The sequence below is a fragment of the Gouania willdenowi genome, chromosome 15, assembly GCF_900634775.1.
Source record: "Gouania willdenowi chromosome 15, fGouWil2.1, whole genome shotgun sequence".
Taxonomy (NCBI): Eukaryota; Metazoa; Chordata; class Actinopteri; order Blenniiformes; family Gobiesocidae; genus Gouania; species Gouania willdenowi.
In genome coordinates this window covers 20,327,462-20,346,774 of record NC_041058.1, presented here as the reverse complement: position 1 = coordinate 20,346,774, position 19,313 = coordinate 20,327,462, and the positions used below count along the sequence as shown (strand labels likewise).

Sequence of the window (19,313 nt, the reverse complement as noted above, 5' to 3'; positions counted from 1 at the left end):
TAGGTTCCTTTTAGTTGTTTGGCAGATGTAACCAAACTATGCTGGAAGGCTGCGTCCTTGCGTCAAATCTTTACATGAATCATGAGTCTCTCATTCGTCCACACAACTTAAACTTGCCAGCTATTCCAACCATCATGTGTCATTCACTATTGACTAAACGCAAACAAAAGCAGGATGATTGAAATGAGAAAATAAAATCACATTTTATCAATAAATAAAAATGAGTTAAAAAGGCTCTTATTAACAACAGTGTGAAACATTGTACTTGGGTGGTGGTGATGTGCTCTTCTACACATTGAAGTCCATAAACCATCCATCTGTATCATTGCACAACTGAAAGTACAAATCTCATGTTCGCCATCTCTAATGTATCATCCTTCAAAGTCAAAACGTCAACATACAGCACAGCACCACAGTAGGAACATAACTCCAGCAACACCTTTTTTTCTTATTTTAAAATAGTCTGTTAAGGTTGCATTTATTCATAAAACTGTTCCTTAGGAAATCCACTTTGATCTCCGGACATGTTTTGACTGAAAATTGCCAGTCTTTGTCAGAGTTCTCTGCTCATCACTTTGATATTTCCATTGAAGTTTCCTTGACTTTCGCGTAGTAATTACTGTTTCCTTGACTTCCGTGTAGTAATTACTATGTTTCCTTTGAAGTTTCCTTGACTTCCGCATAGTAATTACTATGTTTCCTTGATTTCCGAGTCGTAAATATTATGTTTCCTTGACTTCCGCATAGTAATTTCTATGTTTCCTTGACTTACGCGTAGTAATTATTATGTTTCCTTGACTTACGCGTAGTAATTATTATGTTTCCTTGACTTCCGAGTAGTAATTATTATGTTTCCTTCGAAGTGTCCTTGAATTCCGCGCAGTAATTACTAGGTCTCCTTTGACGTTTTTTTGATTTGAAGTCAAGGAAACATCATCTCTCACATCAAGGAAATATCAAGGTTTACTTCTGCGAAGTGAAGGAAACTTCAAAGGAAACTCCAAAGCGATTATCAGAGGTCTCTGACAAAGACTGTCAATTGTCAGTCGAAACATGTCAGGAGATCAAAGTGGATTTCCTAAGGAACAGTTGCCTGAATAAATTAAACCTTAACATACTGTAGGAACATCCATGTCTTAATTACACGTTCATCAAAGCAGCTCTCGATCCATGTTTAAAAAGCAGAAAGTGATTTGATGTGTTTCATAGTTTGATGCGGCTGATGGAGGAGCTGAGCTGAGCTTCCAGAACCATCTGATCAAAGGTGCGTCTGTGTATCTGCTGCTTCACTCTGTCCCTCATGTGGAAGGAGGCTCTAACCAGCCTCTGCGTCTCCTCTTGGACCTGCTGCCTCTGTCTCTGTAGCTCCTCCCTCTTCAAATCCTTCTTGTAGATGCAGCTCTGTGTGAGTCTGCCGATGGTCTCCTCCTTCATCTGGACCTGCTCCCTGAGCCTCTGATGGCAGAGCTGCCTACGCTGGTTGCTCAGCCGTGTCTGCTCAGCTCTACTCCTCTGCTGCTGCTCTATGTGCACGGTGGCTCGTTGGATGCGTCGCTGGCTCAGTTGGACCAGGTTGCGTTTGTGCCTGAGCTCCTGGATGTTCTGCAGCTTGGCTCTCAGCTGGACTTTCTGGATCTGCTGCTGTTCTCTAGCAGCGTGCTCCTGCAGCTCCTCTAAACGGGCCTTCACAGCCTGACAGTGCTTCTCCCAAGAGAGCTGCTGCCTCCTCTCTATAGAGCTCCTCATGCGGGCCTCCTCCTCCTCCAGATGTTGCTCCAGCTGCTGTTTCAGCAGGACGTGACGTAGCTGCTGCTTTTGGTTTTCTTCGCGCACCTTCTTCCTCTGCCACCTTTCCCTTAACAACCTCCTTCTCCTCACCTTCTCCTCCCTCTCTGATGCCACTTGCATCTCATTCTCACTCTGCCTCATCTCCACCTCCTCCTTCTCTCTCAGAAGCTTCTCCTGATTATGTTTACGCTCATCTACATCTTTGTGTGAGGCTTCCATCTTCTCCCTACGGCGAGCCTCCACCTTCTGCTTCAACCTCCTCCAGCGGTTTTCCTGCAGCACTATCTCCTGCTCCAGCTGAGCTGCTCTCTCCTCATCCTCACACACTCTCAGCCTCCTCTGGGCTTCCAGCATCTCATTCCATCTTCTCATCCTCTGTTTCATCCTCTTGTTTTTGATTATTTTAGCATGAGCACGCTGCACCTCCTCCTCCACACGTTCATCCCGTCTCCTCTGCTCCTCCTTCTGACGTAGGTTCAGTCTGGCCTCATCCTCCTCGTGCTTCGCCAGCATCAGAGCAGCTATTTTACAGTCTCTGTCTGATACTGTGACACCAATCTCCTTCCGGATGTCACTGGTGATCTTCTGTAGCTTGAGGCTAGTATTAGGGGTGTATCGGAGGTCCCCCAAACTGAGGCTGGACACTGTGTGAGTGTCTGGGGTCCTGCTGCAGGTCTTTCCTTGTATACAAAGATCAGCATAGAGCAGAGGTTCTGATGGACCAGGTGCCTCAGGAGGTTTTTCCCAGCGTGCACCTCCCTCTGCTGCCTCATGGATAATCCTCTCACGCTCTCCACGACACATTTGCACAAGCTTCAGTCTCTCCTTTTCATATGTGTCATGTAAAACTTTCATCACCTCAACAGGAACACCTCGACGTTCAGCCATTAACTCACCCAGCGACTTAATCAGAAGTTGAACCGGTTTGACACCGAGTCGAGCACAGGACTCAAGAGAGCGAGGACTCGTTAGGACGAACCGACTCTTTTCAGCTCCAGGCGAATTAAAGTTGTTCAGGTCCAAACGGGGAAGAACGGAACCGGAACCGGACCTAAGCTTTTCCATACCGACACAACCAGCGACTACGCACAGAAGAGGAGCAGGACGTCAGCTGTTCAGTCTGCACAGGTGGATTAGATTAGTGCGACTTTAATACACATCCACCACCGGCCTGTCCTGTGACCGAGGGCACGAGCGAGGTTGCCTGGCAAAATTAAAAATAAATGAATTACTGAATAAACGTGAAAGATAACAAAAGGGACAATTGAAAATTTCATACAAATAAATGAATATAAAGTGGAAAAAAAGTGCAAAAGTTTAAAAACGCAAAAATTAAATTGATAAATAAAAAATAAAATACAAATATAATTAATTTATATTTTATACTTTTATTTATTTAATTTTTGATTTTTTACATATAAAATTTTTTGTTTTGTTTCTATTGTTTTTTTTAGTTTTTTTTTTTTTTTTTTTTTTACCTTTTTTGTTTTATCATTTATTTTTAGGTTTTGGTCGTAACAAAGAAAAAATAATGTAAATAAGGGGGCTGTCCAAAGCAGTGTTGGGTAAGTTACTCTAAACTTGAAATATATTTATATTACTAGTTACTGCTATAAAAATGTAATATATTTGTATTACAATATTACTGTTTTTTTTATTTTAATGTAACTGAGTTACACTACTTTGAGTTAGTTTTGGTCCAGAACACTAATTATATCGCACTGATAGTGTTCGAACAACATCGGTTTTGTTAACACAAGTTTTGTTTCAAATACTTCTGCTGTTTCAGCAGAAAGCTCTTTTTTGTTCCCCATAAGTTATATTTAACTATAATGATCATCTTTTTTTCCCTTAAGTAAATGCAGTGAGAAAACAAAGCAAATACGCACTTAAATTAAATATGCATGTAACTTGAGTTACTTTAATTGTAACTAGTAATATATTACCACTTTTCACTTTTGTAATGCGTTACACTATGAGTTACTTCCAAAAGGAATATATTACAAAAATAACTAGTTACTCCCAACACTGGTCCTAAGTGTGTCTCAGATGTACGCATGGTCCGAATTTTTACAGTTTTAACGGAGGAAAAACCACCCAACCTGGCAACTGTGAACGGGCGCTCAAAGCCTGAGACAATGACAAAACAAAAACCAACCACTGAAATAATGGCTTTGATAACAAAATATGAACGAAATTACATTATACCGTATTACGTAGTCTATGTGATGGACGAGGACACTTAAAGTTGCTACCCCTGGTAATCTTTTTTTTTTTTTATTAGATAAAATAATGTATGCCTTATACATCAATTAATCGAACATTATTTACACCAAAAAGAAAAGAAAAATGTCAATCCCAAAATGCATTGCGTGAAAATAAATATATTTTCTTTTTTTTTTTTTTTTGGAGAAAATCGATTAATGAATCTATGAGGCATACACTATGGTTTTATTCAATAAAACAAACCACTAGGGTCGCAATTTTAAAGCAAAAAGTACGCAAAAAAAGTAAAATAATTGTTTATTTGTGGTGGGATCGATACAAAACCCAACCCCTAAGACCCTATTTCCCCCAATCAGATGCTCTACGTCATTGCGTCACCGTTAAACGTAGTTACGTCACCGCATACGGCGCGCGTGTTTACCCATGAACGCTCTTGCTACAGTTTCAGAAGCTCATGATGGATATCGCGTGTTTACAAGTCTTGATCCTGGCTTTACAAGCCTACATAAAGATACAGGGACAAACTACACTTCTGTTACAGGCTATTCGTCTTCGTCGTATGCACCGGGAACGGCGACTACGTTTGAGAAGACAGGTAATTATTGTCAAAGACGTTTTCATTCTTAATGTTAGTGTTAGCCTCTGCTTGCCTACTTAGCTTACACGACGCTTACATTCGAGTACTCAGCAGGTAAACAAATGCATTAAGTTGACGATGATACAGAGGTGTAAAGAGTACTGATATATTCTACTCAAGTAGAAGTACTGTTACTTGATTGAAATTGTACTCAGTTCAAGTAAGTCATACATGAAATACACAAGTATTAGTAAAGGTAGATACACGGTTCCCTTGTATACAGTAAACTACACGCTAACTGCCGGGATTTACTACGAAGCTCTCTAATCGTTTTACGGAGCTAAATCACCATGGTAACTTAGGCTGAACGACTAACCTGGTCGGGAGCAGGTTTTGTCCGGCTAGGATCTGAGCGAGCGCTAAATTTCCACCTCCTGAGAGTCCTGACCAATAAGTTTGTTGAGAAAGTGAGCTGTCCAATAAAAGGTGATGTGTGAACACTTCATGGTGTGGATCTGAGCTGACAGGAGAGAGAATATTTAGACATCGATGCAATCCTTTTATTTACCAAAGAATCCTTTAGGAAAGATATAGATTTATGTCTGATGGATTGATCTATAGTCAGCTGATGAATCCTGTATCTTCATATGCACAGACGGGTGAAGTCATTAATTAATTAATTCATACGCTATAATGAGGCTGACCGCATCAGCAGGGACATACTACAGACGCTGAAACATTGTGCTGAGTGCTTTAATTTCAGTGTGTGTGGTAACTAAATTTCAACTCTTGTAAGATGTTATCATGAACATTAACACCTCAGTTACTAAACTGGAATCCTTGTCTGCTGTACCTCTTTAAAAGTGAGTTAAATCAGAAACTTATTTTAACAGTTAATGCCTCTTTTTAGTCCTGTCTTTTATTATATGTTGGGTTGTATTGTTTTAAACCTGTAGCACTTTGAGGTTTGGCATCAAATGTAAAGTGCACTACAAATGAAATTTATTATTATTGATGTCGCTCAGGATTGGCTGTTATTTTCAATAGGTGTGAATTGCTCTGGTGCCCTACTGAATGAAACCTATAGTGAATCTTCACACTCATACAGGTAGTAGGTATTAGAGTTGTTCAGACGTATTGTTGACCCACGTTAATCAGGGTTTCTCGTTCCCTTCTATAGAGTCGCTCTGGTGGTGCACAAAACCCATTGTCAGGTTTCACAACAAACTTTTATTTTATATGACTCTTTTGAGGATAATTTTACCAATATATATATATATTTTTTAAAATGAAATCGAGGAGGCACCATAGTCATAATTGAATTGTAATTGAACATGGATAATTGAAAGCGTATTGGTAATTTTGAAATGTAATTGACCCCAACCCTGGCTTTAAGTATAGCTACATTCATATACTTTAAAACAGTGCTATGTGGGTAACAACATAATAAGGTAGAAACCCGAACCTGAACCCAACAACTAAAAACATATGGATTATGTTTAATATGCCATGAAAGAGAAATTAAAAAAAAATAAAAATTATTCAGTAAAGGTTGGGTGTAGAAATGTAACAAATTACTATACTCAAAGTATAAGTACACATAAAATCAACTAAATTACAGTAACGTGAGTACTTGTAATCCTTACTTTCACCTCTGTTTGTTTATAATTATAGGTGGTCTTAAGGCTGATTGCGAGGCGGAGCTCATGTGTTTCCCTGAAACATCCACGATCGGGCACCTGGTGGGACTGCGTAGTTCCAGGTTTGAGTGCGCAGGAGTTTGTGCAGAGCTTCCACATGTCCCGGGAGTCTTTCAAGTACATCTGCGATCGGACCGAGGACCTACTGGCCAAAGATGACCGCTTGTGTGTCCCGGTCCAAAAGCTGATTGCAATTGCCATCAGGAAACTGGCAACAGGCAGTAACTACATGGCCACTAGCCAGCAGTTTGGTGTTGGTCTGAGCACTGTGTTCAACTGTGTCCAGGAGTTTTGTAAGGCAGTCCTCAAGGGGCTCCTCCCGGTACACATCAGGACTCCTGATTCTGCTCAGCTGATCGAGAAGGCCACGTTTTTTAAAAACCATTGGGAGGTCCCACAGTGTGTGGGTGTAATAGATGCAAGACACATTCCAGTAAATGTACCAGAGAAATATCTTAGGGACTATTGTAACCGCAGAGGATGGCATTCAATGGTTCTGCAGGCAGTTGTGGATGGAAAAGGACTTTTCTGGGACGTGTGTGTTGGTTTTCCTGGAAGTGTGCGCTATGAAAGAGTCCTTCGTCAGTCACAGTTTTGGAAAGATTTTGGTGACGGACAGTTACTGGGACAAAACAAAGTAACCGAATCTGGCTGTGATGTCGGACATTACCTGATTGGTGACGCAGCCTATCCCATGCACGAGTGGCTCATGAAGCCATTTTTAGACACCGGTAGTTTGACCCCTGAACAGAAGATGTACAACTCCAGGCTGAAATATGCACGATCTGTTGCAGAAACAGCTTTTAGAAGATTAAAAGGACGATGGAGATGCCTCCTGAAAAAACATGGCTGCAAGCTGGAGCTGAGTAAGAAAATAGCGCTGACCTGCTGTGTGCTTCATAATATTTGCGAAGATCATGGTGATATCTTCATCGAGGAGTTCCCAGAGGGACATGTGCTATATGCACAGCCTCCAGTCACACCATTACCTGACAAAGATCCAAAGGGGACTGACATTAGGGCAGCTTTGATGGAGTGTTTTAACCATCAGTGATTCTGTTGACGTTCACATTTTTATACCCGCTGCTGCTGCTGTTTTGTTTCAATAAAGTGTTTAAGATGAGGAAATCACAATTGCATTCTTTTATTTAAATGCCCTAATTTTCATGTCTGTGTTTACTGTAAATGTATATTCAACAATACAAATATGTAATTACAAATCAACTAAAAATTAAAAGAATTTGTTTTTTTTTTTTTTTTTTTTTACAAATGGCAAAAGCTTGTTACATAAATCCCACCAGGCCATTTTCATATGTGGTCATAAATGAGAGACATTGAAATTAAATAAACCTTGAACAAAATATACAAAGACCAATCAAAACACACAACACTGACAGTCAAGAACCAAACCGAGAATATAAAAACTATAACCAAAATATATCAGAAGTGACTCAGACACATTTTCAACAATTTGGGAAATCTTAACGCAGGTTTTTTTTTTTGCCTAAGTTAAAATTGAGTTGTGCTAAAAAAAAAAAAAAAAAAAAAACTTTTCTCCTTAATTTTTAAACCAAATTTAAATTGACCAAACAAGTGATGGAAAACCAGAATCCTGACCAAAGCTGTTCTTTAATTAAATCCAAAAATGCCTTTGTGTTCACATGTTTAATTTAAAAAAAAAAAATGCTCAACGGTCTCACAATGAATATCACAATATTTACATACGTCGATATTAAACTTTTGATTAAGAAAATATAATTATTACACAGGTAGATATTAATTAACATGTTAAAATACAATTTTGCCACAAATGTTTCTTCTGTAAACAGCGCGTCACTGCCTGCACTTATTACCTCAGGACCTCTTTTGCGCATGCGGGTCACTTCAGGGTTGTCTTTTATGGAGGTAGATTTGTGTCTTTATTATTATTATTTTAATTCTATACTTTATAAAACCCTTTGGTGTCTAATGAAGTATTTTCTGATTAAGTGAAACAGCACTGATCAGCAGATTCATATTTACAAAAACTGACTATCACCTGGGTCACTGTTGAAACGTCAGGCAAAACCTGAATTTTCAGCTCGTGCACAGCATTAGCTTTAGCAGCTAACTAACGCCTTGGAGACTGATGCCACGTTTGGGCAAAACATATTTTAAGGAATCAAAGCTTCAACGGCAAAAAAAATGATCAAAATCTCGGTCATACTCCTTTCTTACACCGTCAGCCATGGCGAGTTTATCCCTCCTGACCTTTGACCTAATGCGGAAGTACTGAACCAGAACGAGAGCGTGAAAAGGCTTTATAAGTGACGCAATAGATCTTCATGGTAACATGCAAAATAGTTCAGTCGAGCGGGAAAACCCTACGTCATCTTAAGACCGCCTACTGCAGGATGCGGAAGTCAGCTTCTCACTCATGAGCGTGACCACACAGCGTGACAAATAGGTAAAACCAAAACACACAACATAGTTCAGTCGTTGGTAATGTACAATTGCTGGGCTCATGAGCTTATTAATTTTTTTTATAAGAGTGAGCCAGCAGGACGTGATTTGTAGGATTTAAAATATTCTTTGATAACGGAACCAACTTCATGCAGCATCAGCGCAAAGCTTGTGTCGCGGGTTGTGATCGTCGACGTAATTTGTTTTCATGACAACTGTTTATGGCATCGATTATTTATACAGCGTATGGATTTTAACGGACTGTGACTGTTATCCAGGGACAGGTCAGCCAAGCTATTGCACGGTGTGTTGTTGTAAAAAAGCAGCCTGTCACTTCTGCTGAGTCACTGCTAACAGCAGCTCGTTAGACTGATATGTTGTGCATTTGTTTTTCCACCTTTATTTTTTATAAGCATTTCCAACAGCAGAATGTGCACCTGGAACATGCACAGCTTACATCACATTACTGTGCTGAGGCTGAAAAATGACTGTTTTATTTTTTGAGCAGCTGTTTTGTGCTTTATATGCACATCATTTATGGTTGTTTTACAGCAGTTTTTGTTATTTATTTCACAATTACTTGTAACATTTTCAGTTTCTGCCGGTCTCAGGTAAATAAACTGGTATTAAAAGAATACTTAGTGTTTCAGTCAGATTGGTGTTTGTAAAGACTAATACTGAGCAGAGTTTAGTACAGTGAATGTAAATGATTAGACACTGTAGGGTTGGACACTAACATTTCATTTATCAGAGGCTTTTATCCAAAGCAATGTTAATACAGGGGCACAGTTGATCAACAGTCGATTATTATATATTATTACAGCACTGATATGAAGCTGTATGGACACAAATGACCCAAAAAACAAAAATACATTCTTTAATTCTAAGTAACTCAAAAGTTACTTTTTCCAGTAACTCATTACTTTTTGGTGTAAGTGATCAAAATAGTAACTGAGTTAATTTGTGAATGAAGTAACTACTTTTTTTTCAGTAACTAGCACAACACTGGGGATAAGTCAGTCATTGGCCAGTTCAGGTCATGTGACTAAACCTAACTGTAAACCTCATCCTAACCTTGAAAATTGTCAAAACCTTATCCTAACACTAAGATGCTACATATGTGTACTTCGGTAAATGTACCAATAGCACCGGGGTTGTCCGTACGGCAACCGTACGAATAGACACTTTCTACATTTATAGTGTTCACTAACACAGCTTTTCTTGATAACAAAGCTGTGTTTTCTAAATCCACTAAAATTACAGAGGTATCAAACCTTTTCATCTGTTGTGCTTCTTTTTTATTAGAACATACTGTATATTATATTGTGTTATAATATGTGTATTATAAGGGATTATAGGTAATGTTTTTTTTCATTGGTCGAGCTAAGCAGTGTGCTTGAACAGTGTATGTGATTAAAATAGATTATCTTGTCATTTTATTTTTTCCTTTAAATCGGTAACATGTTTTGTTCCATTAGGTAACACCCTTAACTAAGCTCAAAATGAACTTGCTGCACTTGTTTTTGTAACTGTGAAGTTGATCCTATTTTTGTGCTGTTCTTGACTTGAAAATAACTTCTCTTCACTGGATGTGTTAAGGTTTCCCTCTTCAAATCTTAATCAATTACATTAAATTATAGTTTTTTTTATTTGCATTATAGAATTTATAAAGTCCTAGCAAAGGATCGGATCAAATATTTATAATCATCATTTTTTTCAGATTGTTAAAAGTAATTTAACTGAATATACTTTAACTCAGGTATTCTTAAACAGTTTTAAACCACAGCATTTTAAGCAGTGTAGATCATTCAAAACTACTATTTAAACAACTCATTTTTATCATTTTAATATTTGTATTACACATTAACCAAATCTAGTTTTAACTAAACACCTGAAATGAGCTGAATAAATCTTTAAATTAACTGTGTACATCAAACTCAATAAACATTCCAAGTTGAAATGCCTATCAAACAGTACAAAAAGTGTCAAAACTTTACAAATAAATGAACAAGAAATGCATTCAACTTAAGCCCATGTTAAACAATGTTTAATTCAAACAAAGCTGTTGTTTATTGCTTTCTCACAGAAACAAAATGAGGAAATCCAAAGGTCCTGGGCCCGACACTGGGGATGATGCTGAAGTGGAGCCTGATGAGCAGCAGGACGGGGACTCCGACCCAGGCCAAAGAAGAGAAATACGCAGCAAGTACAGGGAACTCATCTGCTCCGTGCAACGTGAGTGCTCTGCTTCAACTGAGTGCTACACAACATTCTGCTTTTAATCGTTCTCTTAAATCTTGTATCTGCATTGTTCCTTTTTTTTATTTTTCCAGAGAACCGGGAAGATCTATTGAGTCCCCAAAACAACCACCTCACAGAGGTTTTAGAAAAGGCTAACAGACTTTTCAAAGATGGTACGTGTGATCCTGATATTTAGGACATTTTCTTTGCATCTTCTACAGAACACATTAGAAATGGCAGCATTTTCATGTATTTTAATAAACGGAGTTGAAACTTGACTTTGATCCTACCACTTGCTTTGATTAGTCGCCTCTTCAATATTTACTTTTACCAATCTCTTGAGATTTTTTTATTATTATTATTATTTGTGTTCAACTCCACCATGATGAACTCTTTTGATTCTATTTTTGGCAGTTCAACAGACAAGAGAAGCAGTTCTGGATAGCCAGCTGCTAGTTGTTACCACAGACCTTGGGAAGGAGAAAGCCAGCCAGATGCTTTCTGACGGCACCGCTTTTGATCACATTGTTTTTGCTGAGAATCTTGTAAGTGCCGTTACAACTCCGTAATGTTGTGTTTTGTCTATTTATCCCAATAGAATTAGGTGCCTAATCTGAGATGGTAGGAGGGCTACTACTCTATTTAGCCTATCTTTCAAACCTTTGTGGAAACCTTTATCTCTTTCAACATTACACTTAGTTTTTGAGGCATTATGTTGAAAAGCAAAGCAAACATCCATTGTTGGGAAATGCACTAATCTTCATGAATTGTTTACTTTTATTTAATAGTAACACAACACCAAACATTTTTCCCAGTATAAACATTTCATACCATATCAATAGTCATATGTTGAGTAATGAATGAAAGTGTGTAGGCAGAGAAGCTTATAACTGCTTATTAAAGCCTATCCTACAATTATCAACTTCCAGAAATGCAAAGAAACAACTGAGTTACACGTATAAGCTTCAGAGATAAATTTACAAACCATTTTTATGACAAGTTTTTACATTTAAATTGCTAACAATAATAATTAATATTTATTTTTATTTTTTAGCTTTTTGTACAGTAAATTTACAAACACTTCTAAAATGATACGATTTCTCCTGAATTGAAAAAGAACATCTGTACTTGGATCTGAACATCATCTACATTATTTTAGTAAAACAAATAATAGAATTTCATAACATGAGGGAAACAAATTGTAAAGCACAAGTTGAGCTAACTTATAAAATGTTCAAACTGGAAGGCTCCAAGAAAAATGGCATTAATCATATTGTTCTCATTTAAAGCAGCTTGGGGCGATAAAATCACATTTCTTAAATTGCATGTTATCCAAAAGTTGTTCTCATCCACAATTGATGCCACCGTGCCTAAAACAAATGGCAGACGTTGATATTTTAGCTTAATGGAAACACCCAAATACGACTGAAATCGGTGTGATCATATCACAGTGAAACTCAATAAACAAAGCCAAACAAAAATGACGTCACTTTCTTGTCTGGCGAAGATAAACCAGGAAAACACTTTTTAAAGTAACTTTTCCACTTTGTCTTTGCATTCTTCAATGTGACTTCAAATCCTACAATGCAATGTGTAAATCTTGTCCAAAGTTCAAGTTGCATGAACATTTCACAACCAACCTATTATTATTAGTGGAATCAATAACAAACTTGCGAGTGGCAATTTCAACCTCAGTCATTTGAGAGTTAATTCTCTTGTTTTTTGGAAGAAATATTGTCGATTTATTGAGGCCTACACTAAGTCTTAATCAGTGTTAGTTATTGTCTCCGTCAGCTATAATGTAGCGCTAAAGGTTTATATTAGCTATCAAACATTTTTCTCATTCATTTATGTAAATAATAGACATGCAATATACGGTATATGTTTTTTTTTTCTTATAGAAATGGAGGGTCTTGTTTGTTGGAAACTACTTTGTGTCAAATTAAGCACCAGTAGATTTGTGTTTTGGCGTATCTCACAGCTGTCCTTCATGGGCCTGAACCGACTGGAAGAAGGGGAGGAGGAGCAGCAGAACGGAGGTGCTGTCGATGGCTACCTGCCTCAGGACGCCTGGCAGAGAGTGGCCCAGTGGTCCCAGTGTTGTTTCAAGACAGCGCCCACTTTCCATTACATGTATGATGTATAATATGTTACATTGTTCTAATATTTTTGCCATATTTGTGTTGAAGTGTGGGGTAACACATATACCAGCAATATTTTAAAGCTAGGGAGGGGGATTTTCTCCAGATACACCTTTTAAGTTTTTGGTTGAAATTTTCTATGTCCTGACAGAAATTAAGATCTTATGTTCTCTGAAAAAATAACGAAGAAAATCCATCAACTGTAGCAGCTGTAAACCTGTAATAACTTCGACCATCGGAAAAAACAAACCGTTTTTTTTTTTTTTTGTATCCAATCACGTCTTCCTGCTCATTTTTGACCTCTCGCATACACAAGCTCACACTGAAAGTGCGTCGCTGACAGTTAAAACAGAGTTTTTGGTCACGTTTTTAACATATATAATGATAAAGTTAATTGTTTACTTACTGCCGAATGAGACATGAGACAACGAAGTTTCTTCACAATACAAGCAATGAGCTGAGCTCCTCTTCTGCAGCAGCTGTGCGCATGCAGGTGAGTGAGACGGAGCACAGAGGGGAGGGGGGGAGAGGAGTAAAGGCAAAGCCGTCGGGGAAGCTACATTCAAAATCATGCTAGCTTTGAAAAATCGACTATCCAACCTTTAACATTGATTTTGTTCCAAAAAAAGAATGATCAGAATTATTTACAAAGTTGGTTTCAGACATCATACAAATTCTTTATTTTTTAAAGTCATAGTTATTAAAATGTATAGATTTGAACTGCAAACATGAATTTTTATGTTTAAAGCCAAAAGCAGAACACTGCCAGTGTGCGTTCAAAGATTATTTGCGAGTGCATCTGAGAATGGTGATCACAGGAGGAAATTATGTGCTTGTCTGTTGTCGGTGTAAGGTAATGGAATGCTCAACAAAATGATTTGAAGGTTTGTACTCATATTTGTCAAAAAATGTACAGGGCAAAAAAAAAAAAAAAACTGATATGCTTTAGGAAGTTCACTTTGGGTGTGATTTGTAAATTTTGATTTGTCATTTTTATCTTATTAAAAAAAAAAATATATATATATATATATATAAATGTATAATAGCTTAGAGGGAAATGGAAGGATACGTGTCTATACTGCTGACAGGACTGATAGTCATGTGTGAAAATGTTTCTGGCACTTGTACAATTAACTAAATCATATATTTTTGGCCTTTTTTCAGGATGGGTTCATTTCACACAGAGCCGCCACCTCCTAAACAAAAGGTGGAGCGACAACGCAAAGCTCCTACCAAAGAGGTCAAAAGGATAATGCCAACTCAGGTAATAACAGCTCATGTTCTTCTGTCCAATAACTCGTTAGTGAAAAAAAATGTACTGTTCATGATTAGAATTTGGTTTGTGTATTATATATTCATACATTTTCATCTGTTATTTGCAACAGTGGTTTATCAGTTTCCTGCTTTTTTTCTTTTGTCAATAAGCTGAAGAAAATGGAAGAGTCCCAGCACGAAGCCACAGAAAAAGAGGTGGAAAGGATTCTGGGATACTTGAAGAGTTATCATCACGATGACCGTGAGTTCAAAATCACAATCACATTATTAATAGTAATCTTTATGTAAGCTCTCAGATGCTCATGTGTGTCCTTCCTTTTTGCAGCAACTTCTCCCATTTCATATTACGAGTTTGTCATCGACCCTGACTCATTTTCTCGGACAGTGGAGAACATTTTCCATACCTCTTTTCTGATACGGGTGAGTCTTCTGTTAAATTTTCTTTATTTTGGGGGAGTTTATTGTCACTAAGGGTGCTGATTTAAGAGCAGTATTACTTATTAATTGCAATAATTCATGGGAGCATTATTTAAAATAGGCTGTATCATTAATTTCTATTGTTTTAGAGAAGCCCGGTGTGCTTGCTGCTCAGATTTGTGTGTGAAAAGTGAATTTATTTAGAAATATCGTTTGTGATCTCCAGCAAAATGTGTAGATCTCCCTGAGTTTCATGTTTATTAGTTTGTAAATATCAAGAAACTAATCAGCTGATATATTAAATAAGGACATTGATAAACGCAGGACATACAGTATGCTGTACATTCAATAAACTGTAAATGTAAACATTCAGGTGCTTATTAAGGCAGCAGTTGTTTCCTTTTGTTTTTCCTTTTCCAAATAATACTTAACTTTACATGCGTCCTGATCAGTAAATCTGTTATCCTGTTATCCTGGATGTACTAATTCTGCTTTTGTAAATGATCCCTTGGCCTGTTTGACCAGAGCTGCTCCAGCTCCGATTAAGACAAATTACCATATATGGCAGCTGATCAGCTGCTACTTGAAGGTTCTTCAATAACACATTTTAATCTTACGTATTTATGATTTTATTTTCAGTGTTTTGAATCATATTTGATGTTGAGAGAGTAATACGATGGCAAAACTGCTTTAAGGGAACTCTTGGCAGATCTAAAGTGCATTTGCCTTTTTAGCACTGCACCATTGGTTGTGCCTGATCATAACAGGTTTTCAGGTCAGCATCCAGAATAGTACTGGAGGAGTTTTCCATGAAGGAAAACCTGACATCAATCTAGCACTACACTACGCTCTGCTCTGTACCGGGCCGTCAAATCAGTGACTCCCCAGTCCTGTAGTGAAATTACAAACTGTGTTTCAGGATGGTTTGGCACAGATGTACCTGGACGATGAAAAACTCCCCTGTATTGGTAAGCAGTTAGTTTTTGTTTTTTGTAAATTTTGCAGGAAATGCAATGAAAATGGTGGGCAAGAAGTGCAATGTTTTGTATTTTTGTGCTTTAGCGCCTTCAGAGGATGTTGAGGGAGCAACTGCAGATTCACAAAGTCGTCAACAGTGTATCGTGTCCATCAACTACAAAGAATGGAAGGTTAGAATAACCTTAATCCAACATTAATACAAGTCACATTAATGTTTGTTGTTTCAACTTCTCATTTGTGACTTTTGTACTTTCTCAGGATCTCATAGAAGTCTTTGAAATCAAAAACGGGATGATCCAGCCTGCAAACACTCTTATTGAATAATGCATCACCCCAATGTTTTTTACTGTGTTTAACAAACTTACATACTTGTTTTAAGCATTTTATTAGTTCTGTTTTCATGTTCAAATTTTACATTTTGATTAATAAAATAACAAGACATTGTCAGTTTCAATTGTGCTGTGTCATGTTTGTGAGTCTTGGTAATCCCTTGTGTATATCTTTGCAAATGGAGCGATGTATTTGTCTGATTTTGGCTTTTTCCGATATTTAAATACGTTAGGGTTTGATCGTGATTAGTCATCATTGTGTGACTTCATAGTCACATGAAACTGTTAACAGTATGGTGCCTGCAAACAGCCCTGAAAATATTCTTCAAACTTGTCCAAATATAACCCCCATTTTAGGGGTAGATCAGTTATTCTCGCCCCCTTTTTTTTCTCTTGCATAATCTTCTAACCCTGTTGGAGACCAAATGAATGATAGAGCTGTGAAGGACACGATAATGCAGTTTGAAGATGAGTATTTGCATGCAAATCAGACTTTTGGAATCCTATTAATATTCACAATGTATGAATGAGCTTCATGAGATCTTGTTTGTTTGACACTAGCATCATCGTGCCTCCTCCTCATGACTATCACCATCATCACTGTGCACTTTTGGCTCTTTTTAAAGAGACAGGCACTCTGCTGCCTCCCATCCTCTCATCTGAGCATTCTCTCTGTGCTTTGAAGCTCTGCACGGGAGAGAGGCTACAATTCAGTGTGGTTGTTATATAACAATGGCTTGATAGTAGATGTGTAGGGAGCTCCACTGGCATCAGTCACTGAGGCACAGAGGCGTTCACAGACGAACAGCCGTTCAGAGATTCTTCAGCTCTGGCGATGCTGAGTCTGACTGGGAACGATGCAGTTCTGCAGGAAGGTTCTCTGCCAGCCGTGTAGTGCCAGAGTCACTTCACCAGAGGAGGATATGGAATACAAAATGGGGAGCTGCATTGGAATCTCACTCAAAAAGGTAAACAGTGAAAAGGTGGCGTGCTTGACAGAGGCTGCCTGTTATGTGACATGTCTGAATGTGAGCTGGAGGAGAACAGCCAAGTCTTCTCTCAGCTGTAAGGATGGATGGAGATGCTGCATCCTTGCATTCGAGGAGGAGGGGGTGGGGAGGGGGGGGGATGGCATCAGCTGTGAAAGGGAGCATTGGAAGCAGACGAGGGAGAGAAGGAAGGGGGAGCTGAGTAGGAAAGAAATTGCTGCTGATGGTAGTGGCAGAAGACGAAAGCTTAGAGAGAACTCTGCAATGCAGTAAATAATACTTTCATAAATCAGCTGACTGAACACTGGCAATACGACTTAAACATTGTTGAATCCTGAGAAAAAAGGCAGACAGCAAAAACATTTATCCTTCCAGAAGCCTTTCACTTCAGGGTCCTAGTTAGAATGTCCCTCTTACCCCAAATAGCAGAATGTAAAAGCCATAAACATAGAAATGCTACAGGTGGTATTAATAACTAACTGACTGAGGGCCAAAATAAAGACCTAAATGTCACACACATACTGTAATTGCACCAAATTGTAAAGCCAATAAGCCAACGTCGCTAGCATCGTGTGTGTTTGTGTGTAAACAAAAGTTGAAATTTTCTACTAACCACAAGAAACTTCTCTGCAGGGACTTTGTGTGATTACATAAAATATACACAATCAAGTGTTTTGAAAATATGTTTTATTACCTAATGAAGCCTTTTTCTGTTTATAAAACAGGAAGTGGCACCCATAATGAAGAAGCAGTTGCCATGGCAATAAAGTAGATATTCTTGAGTCATACCAGATATGACCACTCGGTTGCTTTTGACATAGAATGGGTGATACTTCTTAGACTTACTGTATCTTAGGGTTTGTTTTTTTTACTGTGTTGTGTGTGGTGAAATCCATCAGATGTGTTGTGTCAAATTGAGATTTGATTTGGTCCTTTGGTGTGTTATTGCTGTTTCTGATTATTGCTAAAACAGGCTGTCTGACTTGGTACTGTCAAGTGTAATTACGAACCTATTCATGGCAATAGGTGATGCTATAGCACAACATGGTTGCATTGTGGTTTGATTGTGCTGCAGGAACATTTATTTTTCCATGCATGAGGTGTGCTGTGGCTGTACAAGGCTAGAAACCATAAACCTGGTGATGTTTCGTTTTTTGAACATTCTCAATCCATCCTTGGGCGTCACCAACGCTTGTTTGTTTACAATCTCACTCACCCACCACATATGGCTTCCCCAGCTCCAGTTTGACCTCCCTCACTCAAATGACTCCTGTTGATCTTGGCCTGGCTTCTAGCCTCCATCCCGGGACCAGTGTAAATATAGCAACCTAGAAACCGGGGCTCCTCAGAAGAAAGAAGAGACACATCGGCCTTGATTGTGGCGGTAAACACAGAGTGGGAGGTTTGTCAAAGGTGGCATTGTGTTTGGAATAATCTTTGTGTTCCATCGGTGAGTAGTTTGGTGTTGGTGAGTTGTAGTATTTTCAAGTATTGGAGCATTGAGAAGAAAAAGATTCATGGTAGAATACTGAAGGTTGCATTGTGACTAATTTGTTTTATGAATGTATTTGTAAGGAACATTCTTTTTTTCAAATATCTACAGTTCAATCTGTCAGGTGATTAGAATTACCAGTAGTTTAAATCCTAATCTATTCTGCTTCATTCTTGAACCATTCTGTAACCTCAAAGGGATCTATTTTTTTTAAATTATTTTTTATTGTGAGCATTATCTTTATCTGAGGAAAGCCAATGTTATATAGTTTTTTGTTTGGACTTCTTGTTTTGTTTGCTCTTTGCTGTATATTTAGTTTAACGGCAGGTCACAGTCAGGGCAGGGGAACATAAAACCCTTGTGACGTCCGTCCAAGTAGTTGTCTCATGTTACCAGATTGACAGGTCATGATGAGGTGATTATCAGTCAAATCACATGATCATGTGATTTCCCCCGGTGCTTTCCATGTGGTTAGACTGCCCAGAAACACTTGTGTTAAATCAGTCTGAGAGCTGAAATTATACCCCATTCACGCAAACTATCAAACACAGGGAGCAAGGTGTCTCACTGAGGAATAAATACATCAATCTGATGAGAGAAACGGCCAAATATTCAAAGGGAAAACTGACCTACTGTCAGAATAAATCCTCCTTAGGGATTTGGTGTGCATGACTAATTGTGCACGGGCATGGAATAAAGGCTAACTGCAGTGAACAGG

At 38.3% G+C, this 19,313-nt stretch overlaps 3 protein-coding genes across 25 annotated transcripts in view; 2 read left to right on the top strand and 1 right to left on the bottom strand.

Annotated features, from left to right (window-relative positions):
* Positions 1–1,203: 1,203 nt before the first annotated feature.
* On the bottom strand, positions 1,204–2,853 carry LOC114476954 (coiled-coil domain-containing protein 177). Its single transcript, XM_028468974.1, has one exon. The coding sequence runs from the start codon at positions 2,851–2,853 to the stop codon at positions 1,204–1,206; it is 1,650 nt and encodes a 549-aa protein (XP_028324775.1).
* Positions 2,854–4,406: 1,553 nt separating this feature from the next.
* On the top strand, positions 4,407–16,239 carry nsmce4a (NSE4 homolog A, SMC5-SMC6 complex component). Of its 4 annotated transcripts, none has more exons than XM_028469605.1 (11): positions 4,414–4,609; positions 10,820–10,968; positions 11,067–11,147; positions 11,389–11,519; positions 12,956–13,107; positions 14,280–14,379; positions 14,541–14,631; positions 14,716–14,810; positions 15,727–15,775; positions 15,870–15,955; positions 16,044–16,239. In XM_028469605.1, the coding sequence occupies exons 2-11, from the start codon at positions 10,827–10,829 to the stop codon at positions 16,107–16,109; spliced, it is 993 nt and encodes a 330-aa protein (XP_028325406.1). In that variant the 5' UTR covers positions 4,414–4,609; positions 10,820–10,826; the 3' UTR covers positions 16,110–16,239. The 4 variants fall into 4 exon arrangements, with proteins under 4 accessions (XP_028325402.1, XP_028325406.1, XP_028325403.1 ...); XM_028469602.1 differs by lacking the exon at positions 4,414–4,609 and adding an exon at positions 8,582–8,737; XM_028469603.1 differs by lacking the exon at positions 4,414–4,609 and adding an exon at positions 8,744–9,037.
* Positions 16,240–16,810: 571 nt separating this feature from the next.
* tacc2 (transforming, acidic coiled-coil containing protein 2) overlaps positions 16,811–19,313 on the top strand; it is a 52,279-nt gene continuing 49,776 nt past the window's right edge. For 5 of the 20 annotated variants that reach the window (XM_028467741.1, XM_028467751.1, XM_028467742.1 and 2 more), the window contains exon 1: positions 16,818–17,082. In XM_028467741.1, coding sequence (XP_028323542.1) covers positions 16,972–17,082 — 111 coding nt within the window. In that variant the 5' untranslated portion in view covers positions 16,818–16,971. Of the gene's footprint in view, positions 17,083–18,400; positions 18,554–19,313 lie in introns of those variants that run through there. The other 15 variants (XM_028467756.1, XM_028467752.1, XM_028467749.1 and 12 more) reach the window with 7 other exon arrangements.

What these genes read in the sequence shown, in the direction of transcription:
- LOC114476954 (XM_028468974.1), bottom strand. Translation starts at nt 2,853, where the DNA reads ATGGAAAAGCTTAGGTCCGGTTCCGGTTCCGTTCTTCCCCGTTTGGAC.
- nsmce4a (XM_028469601.1), top strand. Translation starts at nt 4,469, where the DNA reads ATGATGGATATCGCGTGTTTACAAGTCTTGATCCTGGCTTTACAAGCC. An exon ending in GACTACGTTTGAGAAGACAG is followed by an intron (nt 4,610 to 6,265) that starts GTAATTATTGTC and finishes TTATAATTATAG; the next exon opens with GTGGTCTTAAGGCTGATTGC.